Source organism: Microcaecilia unicolor, chromosome 1 (genome assembly GCF_901765095.1).
Source record: "Microcaecilia unicolor chromosome 1, aMicUni1.1, whole genome shotgun sequence".
Taxonomy (NCBI): domain Eukaryota; kingdom Metazoa; phylum Chordata; class Amphibia; order Gymnophiona; family Siphonopidae; genus Microcaecilia; species Microcaecilia unicolor.
This window is the reverse complement of record NC_044031.1, coordinates 750,362,426-750,382,438: the sequence shown is the minus strand read 5'-3', so window position 1 is coordinate 750,382,438 and position 20,013 is coordinate 750,362,426. Positions and strand designations below refer to the sequence as shown.

Below are 20,013 nucleotides of genomic sequence, written 5' to 3'. Positions count from 1 at the left end.
TCGCTGGGCGGTGCCTGCAGTCCCTGCCGGTGTTGGTGTGCTTGCCCAGCGTTGGTTGGTGGGTTTTGCCTGCTGCTGTCGCTCCTCGTCATCAGCCCAAGGGCTCACGTTTGCTCCAGAGCCCGGCCCCGCGGGCTCTGAACCTGAGAACCTGACAGATTGCAAAGGCCATGAGCCCGGCAAGAACCCCCGCCCAGCTGACCCAGCTGGGGTCCAGCTCCATCGTTGTTCTTGATCCTTCTATGACTCTTCGTCAGTATCGTGGGAAACTTTTGTCTCATCCTGTTTTGAAGAAGACCCCTGAAGCGGCAGCTGAGAGAAAACGTGTCCGGTGGCTTGGAATCACTGAAAACCCAGTTTCAGATATGGACCCTTTTATCACGCTCGCTGAATATCGCCGCAGCCTGGTCTTGAATCCAGCTTTGTGGGATACTCCTGAAGCTGTCGCTGAGAGGAGACGTCTTGGGAATTCCATGCTCTGGGCCCAGCAGGGGTCCAGTCCCATTCAAGCAGAGCGCCCAGACAAGCCTCTGAATCCAGTCCGAGCAGCGCGTTCAGCCAAGCTTCAGAGTCCAGTCCGAGGGACGCTGCTGACCGAGCCTCCGATGCCAGTTCAAGAGGCGCTTCCACTCAAGCCTCTGAGTCCAGTCCGAGGGATGCTTCTGACCGAGCCTCCGAGTCCAGTCCAGAGGGCGCTTCGAACCGAGCCTCCTATCCCAGTTCAAGTGGCGCTTCCAGTCGAGTCTCTGAGTCCAGTCCGAGGGATGCTTTTGACCGAGTCTCCGATTCCAGTCCAAGCAGCGCTTCAAGCCAAGTCTCTGCATCCAGTTCAAGTGGCGCTTCAAACCAAGCCTCCTAGTACCAGTTTGGATCCCAGTTCCAACCCCATTTTTGATCTGGATCCGTTTCTGACACTCCAGGATTACCGGGTTGCACTTCTGTCTGATCCAGCCTTAAAGGATACCCCTGAAGCTGCCGCAGAGAGAAAGCGTGTCTCCTGGCTTGGGTTCGAAGAAAACCCAGTTTCTGTTATTGATCCCTCTACCAAGCTGTTCTTTTACCGCTTCCAACTCCTCTCGGAGCCAACCCTGCAGGATACTCCTGAAGCCCAAGCTGAAAGAAGGTGGCTTCCTGATTTTTCCCGACAAACTTCTGAGTCCAGCCTGAAGGGCTTTGTCTGCCAAGCTTCTGAGTCCACACTGAGTTCCAGCCCAGTGCCTGAGTCTGTTTTGAGTTCCAGCCCAGATGCTGAGTCCGGAGCGAGTTGCAGCAGTGACAGCCAAGATGCTGAGTCCGGAGCGAGTTGCAGCAGTGGCAGCCAAGATGCTGAGTCTGGATCGAGTGGTAGTTCCAGTCAAGGTGCTGAGTCTGGATCGAGTTGCAGTTCCAGTCAAGATGCTGAGTCTGGATCGAGTTGCAGTTCCAGTCAAGCTGCTGAGTCTGGATCGAGTTGCAGTTCCAGTCAAGATGCTGAGTCTGGATTGAGTTGCAGTTCCGGTCAAGATGCTGAGTCTGGATCGAGTTGCAGTTCCAGTCAAGATGCTGAGTCTGGATCGAGTTGCAGTTCCAGTCGAGATGCTGAGTCTGGATCGAGTTGCAGTCCCAGCCGGGATTTTGAGTCTACACCGAGTGCAGAGTCCAGCCGAGATGATGAGTCCACGATGAGTGCTGAGTCTGCACTGAGGGCAGAGCCCAGCCGAGATAATGAGTCCACGATGGGTGCTGAGTCTGCACCGAGTGCAGAGCCCAGCCGAGATGATGAGTCCACGATGAGTGCTGAGTCTACACCGAGTGCAGAGCCCAGCCGAGATGATGAGTTCATGATGAGTGCTGAGTCTGCACCGAGTGCAGAGTTCAGCCGAGATGCCGAATCAGAATTGAGTTACAGTCCCAGGCAAGATGCAGAGTCTGGGTCAAGTTACAGTCCCGGCCAAGATGCTGAGTCCGGTGAGAGTTGCCGTCCCGGCCAAGATGCTGAGTCCGGGTCAAGTTGCAGTCCCAGCCAAGATGCTGAGTCCGGGTCAAGTTGGAGTTCCAGTCCCAGGCAAGATGCTGAGTCTGGGTCAAGTTGCAGTCACGGTCAAGAGGCTGAGTCCGGGTCAAGTTGCAGTTCCGGCCAAGATGCTGAGTCTGGAGCGAGTTCCAGTGCCAGCCGAGATGCTGAGTCTATGCTGAGTACCAAGTCCAGCCAAGATGCTGAGTCTGAGTTGAGTGGCAGTTCCGGCCAAGATGCTGAGGCCGGACCAGGTTGCAGTCTCAGGCAAGATGCTGAGTCTACTCCGAGTTCCCATTTTAGCCAAGATGTTGAACTCCTTCTGAGTTCCAGCTCCAGCCAAGGGGCAAGGTCTAGTCTGAAGTCCAGTTCGAGTTCCTGTCTGGCTTCAGATTCCAGGATGGGTGTGGGCTCTAGCCCAGTTCTGGCTGCTACAGTGGAGTGCCAGGAAGTCAAGGAAGTTGTGGACTCCTTCAGGAGATGGTTCCTGTTGAATAGAACTCCACTTGTTGCATCCAAGACTCTGATCCTGCCTAGCAGCCGTTCTAAAGAGCCTCGTGGCGGCCAAAGCCATTCTGGTTTCCTAGTTCCAGATGTACTTGTCACGTCCTGCCCAGCCGCCCAGATTTATGTTGTGAAACCCATTGGGAGATTTCATCACAGCTACCCATGGAGACCTAAATTGTCTTTTGAGACCTGGAGCTCCCGTGGGGACATGGGAGCCTTGAGGGGGAGGTGCTGTTATGATTGGGTCAGAACCCCTCTCAACCTTACCTCTTTCCTGGGGGTCAGCTTCTTAGCTGGCTTCTGTTTCTTTTCTCTGTCCTTTCTGAGAAGGCTCTGTCTCTCTGTGCTGGCAGCTTCCAGCAGCATGGCTCTAATTGTTTCACTATACTGCACCTGTGTGTGTGTTGCCTGAGTTGCTCTACCTCTCTTTGGGTGTACTGGCTTCAAGTGTTTCACGGTTTTGCATTGGTGTGGGTTGGGCCTCTCTGGGTCAATGTGCTTTTGCCTAGGTCTAGGGAGTGTGACATCATCAGGGAGGGCCTTGATAAGGAAGTGGTGTTGTTTTCTTCAGGGCCTTTGCAACGGTGGTGTTTGCTTTAGGTAGGGTGGTGCAGTGTGCACTTCTGACTTTGTGTCTAGTTTCCCTGCTTGCTTTTGCTAAGGTCCAGGTTAGTGTTAGTGCAGTGTGCACTGGTGTTTGTGTGTTTAGCTTTCCTGCTTTTCCCTCTTGGTTTTGGAAGCATTGCTGTGTGTAGGGCTTTGGAAGCTCTGTTGCTGATAGAAGTACTTCAGGGTTTGGTGTTGTTAGGAACACTGCAGAGTTTGCTGTTAGAAGTACTTCTGGTGTTTGTGCTATTGCAGTCTTTGCTGTTGGTGTTTGGTGCTTTAGAAGCACTTTTGGCTTATGTGTTAGCTTCCCTGTTTTTTCCTTGTGGCTCCCCTGTCTTCCCTTTTAGTGCTAGGAGCTCTTCTGGTTGCTTGCCAGAGTAGTGCTTAGGAAGCACCTTGTTAGTTGTATCTAGCTTGCTAGAGCAGTGCTTAGGGAGCTGGTTAGTTCTGTGTTTAGCTTATTAGTGTAAAGCTCTGCTTGTAGCTTGGTGCTTAGTAGCACCTGTGTTAGCTTTGTGTTTAGTTCCCTGCTCTGTTAGTTTAGGGCTTAGGAAGTCCCTTTCTTGAGCAGGGATTAGGAGCTCCTGTTTACTGTTAGGAACACTCCTGCTGGTTTAGGGCTTGGGAGCACGTAGATCAGTTTAGGTTTAGGAGTACTTCTGTTTCCAGTCCTGGTCCCTGTGTCATCCGGTATCCAGTAAGTCCTGCCGGCTACTCGAACCCAGGAGCTCAACTTCTGGGGGGCTTAGTAGCTAAGCGCAGGTGAAGCTGTGCGGACCAGTCCAATGTGCTCCAGTCCAATGTGTTCCGGCTCGCTGGGCGGTGCCTGCAGTCCCTGCCGGTGTCGGTGTGCTTGCCCAGCGTTGGTTGGTGGGTTTTGCCTGCTGCTGTCGCTCCTCGTCAGCAGCCCAAGGGCTCACGTTTGCTCCAGAGCCCGGCCCCGCGGGCTCTGAACCTGACAACCTGACAATGCCCAAGCGCCAGAAAATAAAAATATTTTCCAGCACGGGTAGCGGATGAGTGTCAAAAATGAAATTACCGCAAGGACTACGCAGTAGCTGGGTGGTAACTCAAAATTGGGTGCACGCCTATACGGCTTAGTAAAAGGGCCCCTTTGATACAAAGTCCTTATATGTTCAATCTTCGCTTACAGCCTATGCTGTCTATTAAGATGTTTTAATGTGTATTGCGTTGACATTTTAAGTAGCACACTATGAAATAATGAACACTGTTATTTGAATATTTTTATTGCTGCAATTATCTATAACCTGTGTCCACAGTATTCTTGCCCTATACCGCCTTTCTGATCAAGTTAATTTCACCTATTTCAGAAATTTATTTTTCACGGCAAATGAAACTGGGCTTATAGAAAGTTAATTAAAGTTTTAAGGACCTCAGTAGTGGGATTGAAAAAAAAAAGGAGATGTAAATTGTAAACTTTTCTCAGTCACATTTAACATAAGAGTAGCCATACTGGGTCAGACCAATGGTCCATCTAGCCCAGTATCCTGTTTTCCAAAACAGTGGCCGAGCCAGGTCACAAATACTTGGCAGAAACCCAAATCGTGGCATCATTCCATGTAGAACCCCAAAGAATAGCAAGATTGTGGAATCCTAAAGAGTGACACGAATCCATGCAGAATCTCAAAAGGTAGCAACATTCCATACTACAAATCCCAGGGCAAGCAGTTGCTTCCCATGCTTGTCTAAACAGCAGACTATGGACTTTTCCTTCAGGAATTTGTCCAAACCTTTTCTAAACCCAGATACACTAACCACTGTTACCACATCCTCCGGCAAAGAGTTCCAGAGCTTAACTATTCACTGAGTGAAAAAATATTTCCTCCTATTTGTTTTAAAAGTATTTCCACATGACTTCCTTGAGTGTCCCATAGACTTTGTAGATCTCAATCATTTCTCCCTTCATGTTTTCCAAGCTGAAAAGCCCTAACTTCTTTAGCCTGTATATTTTTTTTGAAATACGGTGACCAGAACTGAACGCAATACTGAAGGTGCAGTCGCATCATGGAGTTCCCAACCGCAGTAAAAAATGGCCCAGCGCGTACCTTAAGAATGCGCCCACACTACCTCAGGCCACTTTTTACCATGGCTTTGCAAAAGGACCCCTTGATTCTGAATCACATGTATACACCTAGTAGAGGAAAGGAGTGAATGGTGTTGTTTTATTGCTTTCCACTTAATCGGACTGTTGTAAAAAAAAATTTCGTGGGGGGGGGGGGGGGGGGGGGGGAGGGGTTTCAGTTGGAGGAACAACTGTATTTTGTTTGTATGTGACAAGGAGCCTTCTGTGCTGTTTGAGTTTTTAAAGGGGGTCTGGACAGATTCCTGAGAGAAAAGTCCATTGAACATTATTAATTATTTTCTTTTGGGGGGGGAGGGTTGCCGGGTTCTTGAAGCCTGGATTGGCAGCTGTCGGAGACAGGATGCTGGGCTTGATGGACCCTTGGTCTTTTCCCAGTATGGCGGTGCTTATGTACTTATGTACCTTTTTGGTTCTGTCTTGTTGTTCTCTCAATAAACAGATCTGAAATAAAAATTGTGCACGCATCCGGCTGCTCGCTATTCTATAAGGCGTGGCCTAGGGGTTAGGGTGGTGGACTTTGGTCCTGAGGAACTGAGTTCGATTCCCACTTCAGCCACAGGCAGCTCCTTGTGACTCTGGGCAAGTCACTTAACCCTCCATTGCCCCATGTAAGCCGCATTAAGCCTGCCATGAGTGGGAAAGCGCAGGGTACAAATGTAACAAAAATAAAATAGATACTATTGGAGATTCTACAAGGAATGTTGCTACTATTGGAGATTCTACATGGAATGTTGCTATTCCACTAGCAACATTCCATGTAGAAGGGTGCTCAGGCTTCTGTTTCTGTGAGTCTGACGTCCTGCACATACGTGCAGGACGTCAGACTCACAGAAGCAGAAGCCTGCGCGGCCACATTGGTGATCTGCAAGGGCCAACTGGGGAACTGAGTTTGATTCCCACTTCAGGCACAGGCAGCTCCTTGTGACTCTGGGCAAGTCACTTAACCCTCCATTGCCCCATGTAAGCCGCATTAAGCCTGCCATGAGTGGGAAAGCGCAGGGTACAAATGTAACAAAAACAAATAAATAAGCTTAGGGTAAATTTACTAAGCTGTGTGAAAAAGGGCCCTGCGGTAGCGGCAGGGGCCGTTTTTCCCATGAATCAGGGCCCTTTTTCTGCAGCCGGTAAAAGCCCCCCCCCCCCCCCAAAAAAAAAAATGACCATGCGGTGAGAGAACTCTTACCGTGTGGCCATGTGGCGGAGAGCCCTTACCATCACCTATCAAGGTAGTGATAAGGGCTCCCGCGCTAACCTGGTGGTAACCAGGCAGCACGCAGTGATGCCCAATTACCGCTGGCTTACCGTGGCGCAAGCCACTTCTGCAGGTTTTTTTTTTTTCCGCAGAAACGGCACGCAATTGGGGCAGGACTACCGCCGGCAGCCGCATTGGGCCGGCGGTAGTCCTGGAAAAGCGAGCAGTAAGCCCGCATTGGGCATACCGCTGCTTTGTAAAAGGGTCCCTCTCATAGCACATAACTCAAAAGAGGGCAAAGCCTGCAGAACTTGCCTGTCCATCACTATTGAAAATGTGATAGTAAAAACAGCACCACCCACTGGCAGGACTGTAAATGGAGGACTCGCACTCATCTTAGAAGGAACAGTGTCAGAAACAAAACAGAATATAGTCTGAGGTGAGGAAAAATGTCAGAAAATGGCACGCTGTAGGGCAGCTGAATGAAAAGAATCGGTGGGGTAAGAGATTAGCCAAAGGGTAATAGTACAACCAAAGTGATTTACCTTTATTATTTGTAGGTACTTTCTCTGTCTCTAGTTGGCTCACAATCCAAGTTTTGTATATGGGGTAATGGAAGAAAGCACCATCCACGAACCCTGTGGACAAATGGCTCTTGACCACTGCAGTATGCCATTTCACTGAGCACCATTACAGTTTTTTACTTTAAAAAACGGCAAATGAGCAATGAGACACCAGAGCAGGAGAATAAGAAACTTCTTCTACTAACCTATAAATGTACTCACTCTGCTGCTCCCCAGTATCTCTCCACACTCGTCCTTCCCTACACCTCTTCCTGTGCACTCCACTCCATGGATAAATCCTTCTTATCTGTTCCCTTCTCCAGTACTGCCAACTCCAGACTTCGCGCCTTCTGTCTCGCTGCACCCTGCGCCTGGAATAAACTTCCTGAGCCCCTACGTCTTGCCCCATCCTTGGCCACCTTTAAATCTAGACTGAAAGCCCACCTCTTTAACATTGCTTTTGACTCGTAACCACTCGCCTCCACCTACCCTCCTCTCCTCCTTCCCGTACACATGAATTGATTTGATTTGCTTACTTTATTTTTTGTCTATTAGATTGTAAGCTCTTTGAGCAGGGACGGTCTTTCTTCTATGTTTGTGCAGCGCTGCGTATGCCTTGTAGCGCTATAGAAATGCTAAATAGTAGTAGTAGTAACAAAATAAACATCTAGGGGAGCAAAAGCAAGTCTAATAACAAGAACAAGTCAAATAATACAGTACTAAATAATAGTACAGTATTAAAGACAAAATTATTATGACCTAGCTGAGAAGTTCTGACCAGATATTTTAATATGTTAAGCAGGAGGAATGTGAACGATTACAGGAGGACCTTGCGAGACTGGGAGAATGGGCGTGCAAGTGGCAGATGAAGTTCAATGTTGACAAGTGCAAAGTGATGCATGTGGGTAAGAGGAACCCGAATTATAGCTACGTCTTGCAAGGTTCCGCGTTAGGAGTTACGGATCAAGAAAGGGATCTGGGTGTCGTCGTCGATGAAACGCTGAAACCTTCTGCTCAGTGTGCTGCTGCGGCTAGGAAAGCGAATAGAATGTTGGGTGTTATTAGGAAGGGTATGGAGTCCAGGTGTGCGGATGTTATAATGCCGTTGTATCGCTCCATGGTGCGACCGCACCTGGAGTATTGTGTTCAGTACTGGTCTCCGTATCTCAAAAAAGATATAGTAGAATTGGAAAAGGTACAGCGAAGGGCGACGAAAATGATAGTGGGGATGGGACGACTTTCCTATGAAGAGAGGCTGAGAAGGCTAGGGCTTTTCAGCTTGGAGAAGAGACGGCTGAGGGGAGATATGATAGAAGTGTATAAAATAATGAGTGGAATGGATCGGGTGGATGTGAAGCGACTGTTCACGCTATCCAAAAATACTAGGACTAGAGGGCATGAGTTGAAGCTACAGTGTGGTAAATTTAAAACAAATCGGAGAAAATTTTTCTTCACCCAACGTGTAATTAGACTCTGGAATTCGTTGCCGGAGAACGTGGTACGGGCGGTTAGCTTGACGGAGTTTAAAAAGGGGTTAGATAGATTCCTAAAGGACAAGTCCATATACCGCTATTAAATGGACTTGGAAAAATTCCGCATTTTTAGGTATAACTTGTCTGGAATGTTTTTACGTTTGGGGAGCGTGCCAGGTGCCCTTGACCTGGATTGGCCACTGTCGGTGACAGGATGCTGGGCTAGATGGACCTTTGGTCTTTCCCAGTATGGCACTACTTATGTACTTATGTACTTATGTACTTAAAGATAATCCAGCATTCTCAACAAAACAAGGATAGAGCAAAAATAAGTACATAAGTACATAAGTATTGCCATACTGGGAAAGATCAAAGGTCCATCGAGCCCAGCATCCTGTTTCCAACAGTGGCCAATCCAGGTCACAAATACCCGGCAAGATCACAAAAATGTACAAAACATTTTATACTGCTTATCCCAGAAATAGTGGATTTTCCCCAAGTCCATTTAATAACGGTCTATGGACTTCTCCTTTAGGAAGCCGTCCAAACCTTTTTTAAACTCCGCTAAGCTAACCACCTTTACCACATTCTCTGGCAACGAATTCCAGAGTTTAATTACACGTTGAGTGAAGAAACATTTTCTCCGATTCGTTTTAAATTTACTACAGTGTAGCTTCATCGCATGCCCCTAGTCCTAGTATTTTTGGAAAGCGTGAACAGACGCTTCACGTCTACCCGTTCAACTCCACTCATTATTTTATAGACCTCTATCATATCTCCCCTCAGCTGCCTTAGCCACTTTAGCCTTTCCTCATAGGGAAGTCATCCCATCCCCTTTATCATTTTCGTCGCCCTTCCCTGCACCTTTTCTAATTCCACTATATCTTTTTTGAGATGCGGCGACCAGAATTGAACACAATATTGGAGGTGCGGTCGCACCATGGAGCGATACAAAGGCATTATAACGTCCTCATTTTTGTTTTCCATTCCTTTCCTAATAATACATAACATTCTATTTGCTTTCTTAGCCGCAGCAGCACACTGAGCAGAAGGTTTCAACGTATCATCAACGAAGACACCTAGATCCCTTTCTTGGTCCGTGACTCCTAATGTGGAACCTTGCATGACGTAGCTATAATTCGGGTTCCTCTTTCCCACATGTCTTTGAACAGTCCATGTCACTGTTTTCTTTGAATTCAGAAATTATGTGGTTTACATTTATGAAGGGCTTTTGTATAGTGTGGGTTTAAAGATCGCCTACCAATGGTCATGGAAGTATTAGAAGACAGTAATATCTACCCAACCTACAATTTGGTGTTCTGGTAAAAAAAACCCAATTACAACTGGAATGGTGACACATGCATGTGCAATGCCAACAATGAAAGCTGATTTCACACCTCAGTATTATGAATGAGCCAGTGCTGTGACTCAGCTCTTTAATATTCTAATTGCAGTACTTACCTGTTTCAAATTGCCAGACCAGACATGAGAAAACGTTTCCTCCTCACTAAAGACCATCTTTGAAACTGTATTTCTACATATCAGAAACATTTTTAAAAGGATTTCACATGACGTTGTACTTTGTAATTCCTACCCACTGGTTCTTTTTCATGTCATTTTTCATTTGATCTGTCCTTTTCAGACTAGAAATTCTTTGCCAGATAGCTAGCTCATAAACTATTCATTGTGATTGATAGCTAAGTGTTTTTGATCGAGTTATTTTTTTTTAAATCATTTTGCTCTCTGATGGCTTTCTTTTCACAAAAGAAGTACCTTATGCATATCATTTGAGCATTTTGAGAAGCTATAAAAGGTTGCCTGCTTTTCTTACATTTCTTGGCTATATCACATGTTTCATGGAAAGGCAGCATTAAGGGGGCTGTTTTTAAAGACTTTTCCATAGGTAAATGGCGAAACTTTGAAAATTTAAAAACACCCCTCCCCCCTCATTGAGAAAAGGACCTAGTTTGTCCACAACACACATTTTTCCCTGCAGGTGAAAGTGGCAGCACCAGATGGTATTAGGAGGGGCCAATGAAGCACACATGCAGATTTCACTTTGAAATCCCAAAGCCTGATTTATCCTACCTACTCCAAATCTTTGAATCATGGGGTGGGGAAGGGAGGAAAGAAACCCACTGCACCAGACTGCTGCCAGATTTTCCAGGTAATACCATATTCTATACTTAAACAACAGGCTCTAGAAGCGGAGAGGAACAAGGAAGATTCTCTAGCTCCCATTAGAGGTTAAGGGACAGATTCAAGAAAGGGCCATAAAAGATAGGGGAAAGGAAAATGGGACTTGATATACTGCCTTTCTGTAGTATTTTGCAACTACATTCAAAACGGTTTACATATATTCAGGTTCTTATTTTGTACCAGGGGCAATGGAGGGTTAAGTGATTTGCCCAGAGTCACAAGGAGCTGCAGTGGGAATTGAACTCAGTTCCCCTAGCAACATTCCATGTAGAATCTTCAAATAGTAGCAACAGCAACATTCCATGTAGAATCTCAAATAGTAGCAACAGAATCTCCAATAGTAGCAACATTCCATCTAGAATCTCCAATAGTAGCAACATTCCATCTAGAATCTCAAATAGGGAAAGGGGAATTGGGACTTGATATACTGCCTTTCTGAGGTTTTTACAACTACATTCAAAGCGGTTTACATATATTCAGGTACTTATTTTGTACCAGGGGCAATGGAGGGTTAAGTGACTTGCCCAGATTCACAAGGAGCTACAGTGGGAATCGAACCCAGTTCCCCAGGATCAGAGTCCGCTGCACTAACCACTAGGCATTAGCATAGTTTGACTGTTCCATTTGGTGGTGGGGGGATCAAAATGTGGGCTGACATATATTACCATATTCATTTGCATACATGCATCTCCTATATATTCATTACGGTTATCTCAAAAAATAGACCAGATAGGAACCCAGTTTATTCAACAGTGAAGATTTTTTTTACTGAAGTGAGTTTTCACCCCCCACTCACATCCCCCATGAATTATCAAGGGCAATGCACACTATCCCTCTCCCCTTTCCCCCTCGCACACTTCCCTAGGACATCAATACACTTCCTACTGGGAAAACAGAACAAGTTGGACTGTTACAAATCCATAAGCGGAAAATATACCCTAGCAAAACACAACACTACACCACAAAATGGTCTCGGCAACCCAACCACCTGACCTTCCATCTCCCCACAACAGCACAAAAGGGGCTCGACAACCCCACAACCCAACCTTCTAAGTCCCCACAACAGCACAAAAGAGGCTCGGCAACCCCACTACCCATTGACTTAGCGGTAAGGTCTCACACGTTAACCGGATGGTAATCATCAGCACTTGTATACTGCTGATTAACGCAATCCAGTGTCTCCCCAGGGCCTTCCACTCAGCATGTCCCCCTCTCTCTTTCTTTCGTAGCATCTCCCATCTCTCTCATTCCTTTCCATCCAGTGTCTCCCCCTTCACCCTTCCATCGAGCATCTCCCCCCCTCTCTCTCCCCTTTGCAGCATCTTCCATCTTTTTCTCTCATTCTTTTCCATCCAGTGTCTCCCCTTCTTCCTTCCATCCAGCATCTTCCCTCTTCCCTTTGCAGCATCTCTAGTCTCCCATCTCACTCATTCCTTTCCATCCAGTGTCCCCCTTCACAGCATCTTCCATCTCTCTCATTCCTTTCCATTCAGTGTCTCTCCTTTACCCTTCCCTCCAGCCATCTCCCCCTCTATCTTCCATCTCTCTCTCATTCCTTTCCATCCAGTGTCTCCCCTTCCCCCTTTCTTTCCAGCATCTCCTCAAATCAACATTTAAATAATTCAGCTGGAAGGGATCCCCAAAGCCCTGCCAGTTGAAGAGGTCCTCCTTCGATGATGGGAAAACTCCCCAAAACTGGCTTCCCTTGGATCTACAATTTTGCTAAATCCAATACTTACATGTGTAGATTCTGGCACTTGCATGTCTAGGTAGCAAAAGGTAAAAGATCAAGGCATCCCCTGTAAGCAAGTACCAAGTCATGACCGACTTATGGAGGCCACCACTTGGATGGCAGTTCCTTGGCAGACTAATAGTGGGATGATTTGCTAGTTAAACTTTGCATGCTGCCACTCATATGCACAAAGCCCAGAATGATGGTACTATCAGGGATCCTCTTGTAAATTAAAGCTGCTCTTTGTGAATGTCCTACCGTGGACAACATTTTTCTGACCTAAATGACTATACAAAATTGGGACAAATTCAACACATTTTTATTACTTAAAAAAAAATCAACCAGGATGACATGATTTTTTTCACTGAAGTGAGTTTTTACCCCCCTACTCACATCCCCATGAATTATCAAGGGCAATGCACACTATCCCTCTCCCCTTTCCCCCCTCGCACACTTCCCTAGGACATCAATACACTTCCTACTGGGAAAACAGAACCTTTTTCTGACCTAAATGACTATACAAAATTGGGACAAACTCAACACATTTTTATTACTTAAAAAAAAATCAACCAGGATGACATAACAAGTCATAGCCACATGCTTCTCTTACCTCAAATGTTTCCAGTGAATCATTATCATTACCACGTTCTCGCTGTAGTAGCTCCATAACATCGTCACCAGGTTCACTTCTCTCAACTGGTTCAGACGTAGAAGAGACTTCCATTTTAGTCACAGTAATCTCCGTATGTACACACTCCTCTTGAGTCCACGTCTTCTTTTCACAAGAATTCCTGACGGAAGCCACGTTTCTGTTGACTGACATCAATGGCGTTAAAAAGGAGGTAGATGAAACCTGAACTTCTGATGAACTATCTGTCTCCTCGATATTGAACATGTCTGGAACAGAGACGCTCATACGGTGATCCAGCCGATGTCGCTTTTGAATATTTAGCACTTTACTGGAGCTCTTTTTAGTCTTTTTTATGTTGAGGTTTTGTAAGAACGGCCTGGTTTTCTCTTTGAATGATCCCCATACCGAAGATTTGTCCCACTCCATGGTTGTGGAAAACTGGGCCAAGAATCACACCAATGCCTCTGTATAAAGTTTCAATAAATCCTACGGATTTAAAAGAAAAAATAAGTAAGACGGGTGAACCATGAAAATGAATATTAAAGACAAGAAACATTGTGTTATAGCCATGCATATAACACTTATTAAAATACTTCATAGTATTAAAAACACCAGTTTTCAGACATGTCTATGTGGACACAGTTGAAAACCTTTTAGCATTTTTAATTTCAAAGGAGCCTGGTTTTGTCCACCAAAACAAATGATCCATAATGGAATGTCTATTAATTGTTGTCAAGGAGACAATGAACACATCATTAATAAAATGAGCTTTTAATAGTCCTCTGAAGTGCATTCTGCTCTCACTGCTTGTTCTTGGAGCGTTCACTCCATGCCACAAGTTGCTTTAGAATTGTGTCTTGCAAAGTTTTGCCTACTGAAACATTTTTAAAAATGTGAGCCGGTGAACAGATTCAAATCGCATTCCTTCAGATGAAGAAAATCCAGATTTATTGACTTTGAAATGGCAGTATTTACAGAAAATTCACTCAAGGGAATTGGGATGCTGCCATCTTGATTGCAACAATTTTTTTTATGATGATGATAATATAACAACCAAAAGAAACAACAAAATTTATGAAATATACAATTTGTGGATAGTACTAGAATAATATATAACAGTTTAACTCAGATCAATAGTTGACAGATATTGTACACTATATAAATGAAGAGTGACCGCAGAACAGCGCGGCACGTCACAAATCTCTTCCGAGTTCCGACATTGACCGGCGAGCACAGGGCGGGCGGGGATCGTCCGACAGCAGCTCCGAGGCGCACCCCGTTTCTGACAGATATGATGAGCTGCTGCCACCGCTACTGTGACCCGGGTGCTTTCCTCTGCCACCATCCCCCGGGGGCTCGGCTGCACCCGGCTTTTCTCCGACTGCTTTCTTGCCCATTTTAATGGGCTCAACGGCTTGTTGTACATATTCAAGTGAAGCCCATGGAAGTGCTATCCTACAATTACAAATATTTACAAATGTTTACTAAGCCGCGCAAACTTTTAAGCGTGTGCTAATGCTAGAGACACCCAGAGGATAATGGGTGTCTCTATCGTTAGCGCACACTAATCTTTAGCGTGCACTAAAAAGGTAGTGCGCCCACAGCACGGCTTAGTAAAGAGGGCACGTGGAGGGGATGACCATCTCTAAGGGCGCCCATCTCTAAGGACGTCCCCGCGAAGGGGCGGGGAACCCGTATAATTGAAACAAGATAAGCGTTCATCTTTCATTTCTATAATACGGTCGGGGACACCCAAATCTCAACATTTAGGTCGACCTTAGAGATGGTCAACCTAAATGTTGAGATGGTCGTCCCCGGTTTTCGGCGATAATGGAAACCGAGGACGCCCATCTCAAAAATGACCAAATCCAAGCCATTTAGTCATGGGAGGAGCCAGCATTCGTAGTGCACTGATCCCCCTGCCATACCAGGACACCAACCGGGCACCCTAGGGGGCACTGCAGTGGACTTCATAAAATGCTCCCAGGAACATAGCTCCCTTACCTTGTCTGCTGAGCCCCCCCAAACCCACTCCCCACAACTGTACACCACTACCATAGCCCTAAGGGGTGAAAGGGGGCACCTACATGTGGGTACAGTGGGTTTTGGGTGGGTTTTGAAGGGCTCACATTTACCAGCACAAGTGTAACAGGTGAGAAGGGGGGATGGGCCCGGGTCCGCCTGCCTGAAGTGCACTGCACCCACTAAAACTGCTCCAGGGACCTGCATACTGCTGACATGGAGCTGTGTTTTAATTTTTCTTTTTACGGTGGGAGGGAGTTGGTGACCACTGGGGGAGTAAGGGGGGCTGAGATTTGGCCGGCTCCAACCATATTATCGGAACGAAAGATAGCCGGCTATCTTATTTTGAAAATACGGTTGCAGCGCCGCTTTACGGGCCCGGCCATATAGATGGCCGGCACCGTTCAATTATGCCCCTCCTTAGTACACCAATTAAGTTACACGCGCATTTCCGTGCGGAATCTAGGCGCCATATATAGATTCCACATTAGCACATGGCCATTATGTGTGAGCACTTATGGACACCTAGGGCCCCGTTTACTAAGCCGCGCTAGAGGCACGCTAGCATTTTTGGAACGCGGTGTGTACATGTTCATAATATTCCTATCAGCGTCTACTCAGTTAGCACATGCTAATTTTTAGCACACATTAAAAACGCTAGCGCACCTTAGTAAACAGGGCCCTTATTTTGTAGACGGTAAGGGCTCATGCATTAACCACACTCTAATCGATTAGCATGTGGCAATGTAGCAGTTAGAACAGAACATGCTCACTCTGCGCTCCCAGATCCGACCCCCCACGCACGTGGGTAGCACATGCTGATCCCAAAAACTACCATGGAACGCTTAAGTGTGCACACGATAATGCATTTTTCGCTCCAGTAAGCAGGCATTAGTGTTTATCGCAGCTAAAATGAACAGAAGAAAAAGAACCAAGAAAGTTACCCTCTTCTCCTACCACAACTGCAATCAACCAAAGCAAGCAAGTCATTATAAAGTTTATCCATAGTAACATAGTAGATGACGGCAGAAAAAGACCTGCACGGTCCATCCAGTCTGCCCAACAAGATAACTCATATTTGCTGCTTTTTGTGTATACCCTACTTTGATTTGTACCTGTGCTCTTCAGGGCACAGACCGTATAAGTCTGCCCAGCACTATCCCCGCCTCCCAACCACCAGCCCCGCCTCCCACCGGCTCTGGCACAGACCGTATAAGTCTGCCCAGCACTAGCCCCACCTCCCAACCACCAGCCCCAGCACAGACCGTATAAGTCTGCCCAGCACTATCCCTGCCTCCCAACAACCAGCCCTGCCTCCCAACCACCAGCTCTGGCACAGACCGTATAAGTCTGCCCAGCACTATCCTCACCTCCCAACCACCAGCCCTGCCTCCCAACCACCGGCTCTGGCACAGACCGTATAAGTCTGCCCAGCACTTTCCCCGCCTCCCAACCACCTGCCCCTCCTCCCAACCACCGGCTCTGGCACAGACCGTATAAATCTGCCCAGCACTATCCCCGCCTCCCAACCACCTGCCCCTCCTCCCAAACACCGGCTCTGGCACAGACCGTATAAGTCTGCCCAGCACTATCCTCACCTCCCAACCACCAGCCCTGCCTCCCAACCACCGGCTCTGGCACAGACCGTACAAGTCTGTCCAGCACTATCCCCGCCTCCCAACCACCATTCCCGCCATAACAATCAATATCTAAGAGAAAAGTAATTGAGAATAACAGAAATATAACATCAAAGAAACAAATCTCTCTTGTCGTCCCCCTTCTCCTCCACAGCTAACTCCAGGCTTCGTTCCTTTTCTCTCGCGGCACCTTATGCCTGGAATAGACTTCCTGAGCCTGTACATCTAGCTCCATCTCTACCTGTTTTCAAATCTATGCTGAAAACCCACCTTTTCACTGCTGCTTTTTAGCTCCTAGCCACTACTCAATTGCCCTCCCCTTGTCCCTTCCTTCCTTCTCACAAATTACTTCCCTCGCCCTTAATTGTCTTGTCTGTCTGTGTTATTTTAGAATGTAAGCTCTATCGAGCAGGGACTGTCTCTTTGTGTCAGGTGTTCAGTGCTGCGTGCGTCTGGTAGCGCTATACAAATGCTAATAATAATAAAAGAAACACTTAAGAACAGAAAAGGATAGCTTTTTATAAATTTTCAAATGTAGTTTTGCAGTTGTGCCCATTTTGTGACATTAATTGATCTTTTTATTGATATTTCATATGATATCCTATCCAGAAATTATGTACTCATCTTGCAGTGAGGAGGAGATGAGGGGGTGACAGGCAGGTCTGTATTTAGAGAGAAGCAACTGCCCAGGGTGCTAAATTTTGAAGATGCCCAAATACCCAACTGAAGAGGAGCCTTCGATCACTGCACATGTGCTGCCTCAAAGGCTTGTCGTTTCTTTCTCTATAATATCACCAAAAATTTGTTCTTTTCGTAAGTACATAAGTGTTGCCATACTGGGACAGACCAAAGGTCCATCAAGCCCAATATCCTGTTTCCAAAAGTAGCCAATCCAGGTCACAAGTACCTGGCAAGATCCCAAAACAGTACAATACATTTTATGTTGCTTACCCCAGAAATAAGCAGTTGATTTTCCTAAGTCCATTTTAATAATGGCTTACGGACTTTTCTTTTAGGAAGCTATCCAAATCTAAACCTTTTTTAAACCCTGCTAAGCTAACATGTCCAGCATTTCTTCTCTCTCCCTTTCCCTCCATCCATGTGCATCTCCTTCCTCTGTCTTCCCTCCCCTCCATCCATGTCCAGAATTTCTTCTCTCTCTCCTCCATCCATGTGCATCTCCTTCCTGTCTTCCCTTCCCTCCCCTCCATCCATGTCCAACAATTCTCCTCTCTCCTTGTCCTCTCCTCCATCCATCCATGTCCAGCAACCCTCCTCTCTCCCCTGCCATCCCCTCCATCCACCCGTCCAGCAACCCTCCTCTCTCCCCTGCCCTGCCCTCCCCTCCCTTCCGTCCACCCATGTCCAGCAACCCTCCTCTCACTCCCCTCCATCTACCCATGTCCAGCAACTCTCCCTTCCCCTCCATCTACCCATGTCCAGCAACTCTCCCTTCCCCTCCATCCACCTATGTCCAGCAACTCTCCTCTCCCCTGCCCTCCATCCATCCATCCTTATCCAGCAATTCTTTTCTCTCCCCTGCCCCCCTCCATCCATCCATACCCAGCAATTCTCTTCTCTTCCCTGCCCCTCTCTATCCAACCATACCCAGCAATTCTCTTCTCTCCCCTGTCCCCCTCCATCCATCCATACCCAGCAATTCTCTTCTCTCCCCTGCCCCCCCTCATCCATCCATACCAAGCAATTCTCTTCTCTCCCCTGCCCCCCTCCATCCATCCATAACCAGCGATTCTTCTCTCTCTCCTGCCCTCCCCTCCCGCTCCCATCCATATCCAACGATTCTCCTTCGCCACCATCCTCCCCTCCCATTCATATCCACCTGCCCACCCTCTTCTCCCCCCAACATCCCCCTTTTTCTTCCTGCCACAGTGTCACCCTGCATGGTTTAAATCTTTTTTATTACCTCCGTCGAAACAGCCGCGTCATTGAAAGCCCTGCCTGTCTCTAGCCTTCCCTTCGTGAGTTTGTTCCCTCAGAGTCCCGCCCTCGCAGAAAGAGGAAATGACATCAGAAGGCGGGACTCTGAGGGAACAAACTCATGAAGGGAAGGCTAGAGACAGGCAGGGCTTTCAATGATGCGGATGCTACGACGGAGGTAAATAAAAGATTTAAACCCCGGTGTGTGGGAATGGGGAGAACAGCGGGAGAACAGCGGGAGAACGGCGGGCATCCGGGCAGAGCCTCTGTGCCCTCAGGCACTGCCGGTTGCCTGGACGGTCAATCTGCCCCTCTTAGGATCAATTATGTACAGATTCAAACCACTCTGGCTTTAGAAATGTTATCAAACTGAATCCCTACTAATATGCCAGCTTGATTATATTACAAAGGGTTTTCATTGCTTTAGATGTGTTGATGGCTTTTCACAGTTAATCATGGGGTCCTTTTACAAAGCAGTGCTGAAAATGGCCTGCGGTAGTGTAGACGCGTGTTTTGGGCGCGCGCAGAATCATTTTTCAGCGCACCTGTAAAAAAGGCCTTTTTAAAATTTTGCCGAAAATAGACATGCGGCAAAATGAAATTTGCCGCGCATCCATTTTGGGTCTGAGACCTTACCGTCACCCATTAACCTATGCGTGTCACTGGCGCGCACCCATACACACGTCCAAAAATAAAAATTATTTTGGACGTGCATATCAGACATGCGCCAAAAATGAAATTACTGCAAGATCCACGCAGTAGCCGGGCAGTAAGTCCATTTTGGCGCAAGTTGGGCGTTCGTAGACGCTTATGAGGCTCAGTCAAAGGGCCCCCGTGATATTTTGTTGAACCAGCTATGAGAGATTGCAACACCTGGTTCAGTGTTTAATTGGTTTAGGTCCTATCTGACAGTTTTCACAAATTCAACTATCAGGAGACAAACCTGTGCATTTTTTTTTTTTTTTTACCAACAGGATTTACAAGGTTCCTTATTGTCATCTTTGCTTTAAAATATACATCTGATTCCTCTTTGCTGATTGTTTGCTAGTTTGGGTATCAGATATATGCTGTACACTAATATTCAGTTTTTAATTCCTATTAATAATTGTTGCTGCAATTGATCATTCAATACTTTGTATTAATACAGCAAACATCTGGATGAAACACTACATAAGTTATCACTAAACATAGAAACATGACGGCAGATAAAGGCCACATGACCCATCCAGTCTGCCCATCCTCTGTAACCCCTAATTCTTCCTCTTCCTAAGCGATCCCACATGCTTATCCCATGCCTTTTTCAATTCTGGAACAGTCCTCGACTCCACCACCTCCACCGGGAGGCCATTCCACGCCTCCACCAGCCTTTCGGTGAAATAATACTTCCTTAGGTTACTCCTAAGCCTATTCCCAT

At 46.8% G+C, this 20,013-nt stretch overlaps 1 protein-coding gene across 1 annotated transcript in view; it reads right to left on the bottom strand.

Annotated features, from left to right (window-relative positions):
* The window catches only part of MCTP2 (multiple C2 and transmembrane domain containing 2), a 376,016-nt gene that overhangs the window by 279,403 nt on the left and 76,600 nt on the right, over window positions 1-20,013 (bottom strand). Inside the window, exon 2 of the mRNA XM_030189721.1 lies at window positions 12,982-13,488. Coding sequence (XP_030045581.1) covers window positions 12,982-13,428 — 447 coding nt within the window. The 5' untranslated portion in view covers window positions 13,429-13,488. The remainder of the gene's footprint in view (window positions 1-12,981; window positions 13,489-20,013) is intronic.